Source organism: Coffea eugenioides, chromosome 2 (assembly GCF_003713205.1).
Source record: "Coffea eugenioides isolate CCC68of chromosome 2, Ceug_1.0, whole genome shotgun sequence".
Lineage (NCBI taxonomy): Eukaryota > Viridiplantae > Streptophyta > Magnoliopsida > Gentianales > Rubiaceae > Coffea > Coffea eugenioides.
The window spans coordinates 43,557,944-43,564,498 of NC_040036.1; the positions used below are offsets into that span (position 1 = coordinate 43,557,944).

General features: G+C 36.1%; 1 protein-coding gene across 1 annotated transcript; it reads right to left on the reverse strand.

The window, feature by feature from the left end:
- Nucleotides 1-4,461: 4,461 nt before the first annotated feature.
- On the reverse strand, nt 4,462-5,088 carry LOC113759772. The gene has a single exon (XM_027302347.1). It carries the CDS (start codon nt 5,086-5,088, stop codon nt 4,462-4,464), a length of 627 nt encoding a protein of 208 aa, XP_027158148.1.
- Nucleotides 5,089-6,555: the final 1,467 nt, after the last annotated feature.

Sequence of the window (6,555 nt, forward strand, 5' to 3'; positions counted from 1 at the left end):
GGCAGGAACCCATATATCGAGATAAGGATTACTTTTGCGATAGTGGATAAGTAGGTTGTGATAGAATGTGTGACAAAAGAAGAAATGGTACCGTTAGTGTTTATGGAATCCCTTCTATAGGTTGATCTCTATCGAGCGGTATAAGCCGATATTTAAAATGTTGGATTGTGAGAGATATTATGTTCATCTCAGCTATATAATTATGAAGATGGGAGGTATTGAGAAAAATAAGAGTGCACAGCAGAAGCTTGATGGAATTAAATAAGGGAATCCAATTTAGACTTTGTAGGAATAATTCCCAAGATGTATCGCAAGAACATTGAAAACTTTGTTAACTTATCTTGATGTTTATGTCTTTTAGGTTTCGAGGACGAAATCTTTAAAAGGGGGAGAGAATGTGATATCTAATCTGAAAATGAATTGTGAAAGTAGTGTGGAATTAAAACCCTAAATTCACGTCTAGATTTTGGTCGTCCTACCAAGAGATTATAGGGATTGATACCTAAGATTAAATACCGCCTTATGTCCCCAAATGAATGGATAGTCAGAAAGAATTGTACAGATATTGGAGGACATGCTAAGAGCTTGTATTCTAAACTTCTCGATAGTTGGGATAGGTTGGTGAAACTAATGGAGTTCTCGTACAATAAGAGCTATCATAGCAGTACAGGTATGACACCATTTGAAACGTTATATGGATGAAAGTGTAGATCCCCTTTATATTGGGATGAATTAGGTGAGAAGCTGATCACTGGCCCTGATTTGGTGGAACAAACTTTGGAGAAAATTAAGATTATTCGGGGAAGATTAAAAGTAGTTCAAGACCGAAACAGGAGTTGGGCGGATTCAAAGAGGAGACCTTTAGCGTTTCAACAGGAAGAAAAGGTATATTTAAAAGTATCCTCTACCAAGAGAGTGATGAGACTTGGAAGAAGTGGCAAGTTAAATCTGAGATATGTAGGGCCTTACGAAATATTGGATAGAGTTGGACCTCTAACGTATCGACTGGCTCTCCCACCTACTTTATCGGGGATACATAATGTTTTTCATGTCTCCCAACTGAGGAAGTACATATCAGACCCGAGCCATATTTTGGAGGATAAACCCATCGAGGTGAGGGAGAACTTGTCAGGGGAGAAAGTTCCTTTGAAAATCGTAGATCGAAAGTATCAAGTTCTAAGGAGAAGGGCCATACCCTACGTGAAGGTGTAATGGACAAACTATACACCGTGAGAGGCAATGTTGGAGTTAGAAGAATACATGCAGAATAGATATCCCTATCTTTTTATCAATAAACGTAAGTTTTGAGGACGAAACTTTTTGTAAGGGGGGTAGAATGCAAAACCCACGATTTTTGGGCTCATGTTATCTTGCCCAATTTAATTAAATGGTAATTTATTATGGGTAAAAGCAAAAATAATTGCAGGTTAGGTTAAATGGTTAATTAAGGGGTAAGATGAGATAAAATAGGGTGAAAGTTCACTATAGTTAAAACTCCTATTTAAACTACCTACTAGTGGGTGATTATTAGGGTTTAGCATACTTAACAAAAAAAAAAAAAAAAAAAAAAACATATTCCCTACCTTTCATTGTCTGCCTCCCTAGAGCAAGAGCCGTTGGAGAGGAGAGAAGGAGAAGCAGGCAACACCGTCAATCGATCCGATGACTAGGCACCTAAACCTGTAAGTCTCTAGTTCACGCAATAAAATCTCTCTTTTAAGTTTTAGTAGTTGTATTAATTGTACTAGTAATTTTATGGACATGTATTATTGCTATATAGGTGTAGATATGTATGTTTTGATAAGATTCGTATCTGGGTAAATATATATAGGGGGTTGATTTCAATCTTGAGATTATAGGGTGATTGAATCTGTTTAAAAAAAAAAAAAAAAAGAAGGGAAAGGGAAGAGCGGCAGCCGCCGCTGCTCTGTCTTGGCTAAACGTTGCGGTAGCAACGCCGCACACACAAAAAAAGAAAGGAAGGGGCGTGCAGGCCGCCATCACTGGCGGCAGGGAAAAAGGATTACAAAGGTTGGCCTTTTGGCCAACCCAAGACCAGAAAACAAAAAATAAAAATAAAAATATGCCAGCATGTGCTGGCGACAATAGGCCAGCAACAAGAGACGGCAGAAAGTCTGGATAAAGTCCTGGAGTCACAAATGACCCCAATGAAAGGATTGACCATCGGTCAACCAATGAAAGAAATGGTCAAAGATGGTTGCCCGATGGGTCCAACCCAAAAGGAGGAAAAAAAAAAGAATTATTTTTTTTTTAAGAATTGGGAAATATAAATATATATATATATATATATATGGTATAGGTTTAATTGTTGCCCAATAGTTAAACGTTAGATAAAACCAGCCTATCTTTTTGGACTAGCATAGGAACTAAATTTCAAAACCCAACTTAAAGATAGCTTTCGAAGTAAAGTTCAGTTATTAAACTTATACTTGATTAATTACGTCCAATATACTCAAACGAAAATCTAAAACATCTTAATCTAGCCGTATTAAGTCAAGTTAGATAAGGTAAGATAAATTCTAAATTGTTAAACGAAATGCTTAAAATCATAATAATAGTAATGCTAATAATAATGCTACAAATAAAAATAATAATAATAATAATAATAATAATAATAAAATAATAACAATTAACAAGCAATATTAGTAAGGATAATAACAATAGGGACATGGAAGAAATAAATTAAGGATGTAAACGAAGATAAAAATATAAATACGAGTGAAATAAACTAAGTCAATACTAATTGTAATAGGCCAATATAGATATATATATATATGTACGTGTATACATAAATAATAATAACGCCTATACACGCACAAAGGTAGAAATAAAGCGAAAGACAATAGTAACTAATTGACAAATACATATATATATGGTAATAAAATAAAGTAGCGACGACGAGGACGATAATAATAATGAATAATTATACATTATAAATATGTATATTAAGATAATAGTCAAGATAATAAACGTGATTAGGAATAATTATTTTCCTTTAAGTATAAAGCTTTACAAAAGGCAAACTTTCCAAATTAAGAAACTTTCTAAAAATAGAAACTTTCCAAATTAGGAAACTTTCAAAAAATAGAAATCGCCCAATTTGAGGGAGATGCTATTAGGGTCCATTTAATGGTCTAGGTATGAATCTTATGCTTATTTAGAGGTTGTATATTTATGCATATATAGGAAGTAGCAACTAATTAGGGAACCTCTGCGTTTGATAGGTGCAATACAAGGACCTAAGGTAGTTCCACTCGAGCAACCAAACAGAGGTAGGTGGTACTTACCCTTCTGAGATTTTCAAATGTGCAACTGAAATTCTTGTTTTCAATCCTATTTGGTTGTGTTAACTCGAAACGTGTTTGATTAAATGCTTTACTTGGATATTTATGAAAGTTATATTTTGCTATCCAAAATTGGACCATGTGAGTTATTTGAAATGTTTTGATATGTTCTTATATACAAAATGAGTTGAATCTTTTATGAAAGCAAAGAATTATGTACATGATATACGAAATGAATTTTGACAAGTAAGGCTCAGAGCAGTCATGGAATAGACGGTAGGGGCTATAGTTCTGTCTAATCGCCATGGTAGCCTGGTATAAAGTCCGGCCGATTGGTAAGGTCATGGTAGCCTGGTATAGAATCCGGCCGATTGACAAAGCCATGGTAGCCTGGTATAAAGTCCGGCCGATTGGCAAGGTCATGGTAGTCTGGTATAAAGTCCGGCCGATTGACCCAAGAATGAAATGAGATCAATTGATAGTCATGAAATCTATTGGTCGCCCACCTAGAAGGGGTCTAATCTCTAGGCTGAGTACTCAGTATCCGGACATTGCATGTACTTGTTATGAGCTGATCTGATGGAATGATTTATGAACTGAGTTGAAATGAGACTTATGAACTGATATGAGTTGATTTACGAATGGATATGAAGAGATTTGTGACTTGAGATGAAATGATTTATGACTTTACAATTTCTCATGTACAACTATCAATAAGATGCTTTAAAATTTCTCGTCTGTCTTTACTGCTGAATTCTTTATAAATAACGTTACCTTCAAAATCACGGATGTGAATGATATGCAAATGATTTGAGTTGTACTTATATACTTATGTACCTATAAAATTAAGAGTGTATGATCCAACAGAGGGGTAAATATTGCCTACTGAGCGATGTGTCGCTCAACCCACTTCTTACCATTTTTGCAGATTCTGAAGAGTATGAATTGGTTTACGTAGAAGACCCTGAGGATGACTTTTATTAGTTTTAAATGAATAGAAGTTGGCAGGCTAGCTACTTCTAGTTGTTAGTCATGTTTATTCTTGTTTCCGTTGTTTCAATTGGAGAATAAATGTACGAACGTCTTGAATATTCGTAGACTTTCTCTTATATGTAATTCGTACCGCACTTTAATTAGTTGAGTTATTTAGTGTTGTTCAAGTTAAATTAGTTAATGTAGCCTTGTATTCTTGAGTGAGACTTGGAAGTACGGCGGATGTCATGTGACGGGCACGTGCGGGCTCGGGGCGTGACAACACTTCCACCGGCAGTCCATCCACCAAAATAGTCTGGTTCCCCCTGAACTTCCACCGCAGCCACTTCACCTGCAACACCGCTCTGCTTTCCACGCTGATGGCCAGAGATGGATCGTTAATCCCCCCAGTATCGCACTCAATTTCGATGTCATGTATCGGCCCGTGGTCACAGAATTGAGCCTTTGTAGTGTATACTCGCTTCCCAAAGATGTGCTCTCTTTTGGCAATAAACACCGTATTAGATGCAACAGGGCTAGGACCTATTTTCTTATACACTTCCTTTTGCAAATCCCCGAGGAGCAGGACAAGTTCTTGGTTAAATGCAACAGCTAAATAGAACCCCTCTAGCGGTTCCGGGCCAAAACCAAATTTTGCGGATGAAAAATCCCAATATATGTCAATTGCAGTGGAATTGGCCTCTGAACTTCTGAACCCTTTTCTTGGAGTAAATAACCAAGGCTTAATATCAACCTTGCAGACGCATTCATTGGTTGAACTCCGAATCCCAATGCTAACTCCTTGCCGCATCAAATTCTTGGACCAAAGAAATCCGAAACCAACTGATGCGGTGGATCCACGACACAAAGCTCTTGGGCTAATGGTTTACTGGAGCACCATCAATCAAGCCACAAATGAAGGCAATCATCGGAAACAGAGGGCTTTCTTATTCTTTTTCCCCAAAGCAGCAGCTGTACAAAATTATTGATGCAGGAGTTAGACCGGTCGGTGCCTTTTGGTTCAGAGTTTTAGAGAATAAAAAAATTTGTGTTAACTTTGAACCAATTTAAGTTAATAAAAAATTAAAGTGCTAATAACAACAAGACACTTGGCGCAATTCTAGTGGTGGCATTGAATTGGCACTAAAAAAATGTAACCGAGGATCCCAAGTGGCTCTCAAGTGGCTTTTTGTATTATTTGTTCTTAAGTGGCTTTTTATATTTGATTCTCGTGCCATAAGAATATATTTTATACTTGTTCTTTTATAAAAATATTTTTATGGCACAAGAATCAAATATAAAAAGGGACAAAGGGAAAGAGTTTCCAATTAAAACAAACTGAGAGAATATATCAATTTTAGGGATAAACTGTTTTGTTATTTTGAAAAAATTACACTTAGCCAACGATGGTGGGATCAATATCGACAGATTACAACTCAATAACGGGAGAGTATCTAACATGTGGTTAGATTATATAACTCACATTTTAGTGAGACTTCACTTTAGAATTTTTAATTTATGAAGCTTCAACCTTCATTTAGGTTATAACTCGGGATGTTTGTAGAAGCCGAGTGGTTCAATCGATTGCTCTTTGTATTTTATGGTTATATATGAAATAAATTAGGGGTGGCGCCCCTCCCCGAGTTTGGGGCCTTTTGCCAAACAAAAAAAAAAAAAGACCTTGACTACTTTACCATTAAACCAAAGTCTCGTTGGCATTAACAAGATTTCGTATGCCATTCTTTTAGCAAGGTAATATATGTTTATAACCTAATCTACATGATTAACTGTTGCATGGACTCTCTCATGTCACACCTCGAGCATTCAGTAATTTAAACCGCAAGCCAATCTTTAGGCCTCCGCGGCCTGAGGTTTTCTATTACATATTACGCAGCTGCTCAAAATGATAAGTATCACACAAAAAGAGATGTTTTAAAAGTTAGATTTTTATCCATTATTGCATGGATTATGTGCTAATCAAATTAATGGTGTAATAAGAAAGCCATAACAGAAAATCCTTTGCTGTCCCAATTTTTTTTCTCTATCCCCTCCTCCTCCTTTATTAAAAAAAAACTGTCACGTTCCCAGACTATTAAAGCATCTCTCCTTCTTTATGTGCTGGGTTTCTTAACAAATTGTTAAGTCAAAAAAGTGCTTGTTTTGACTGGTTTAAACTTAAAACTAGCTGCGAAGATTATCAGGGTGACAGACATAGGTGTTGAATATCTATATTTATACTATATAAAAAAGAAGAGGGGAGGGATTGGTGTAGACTTTT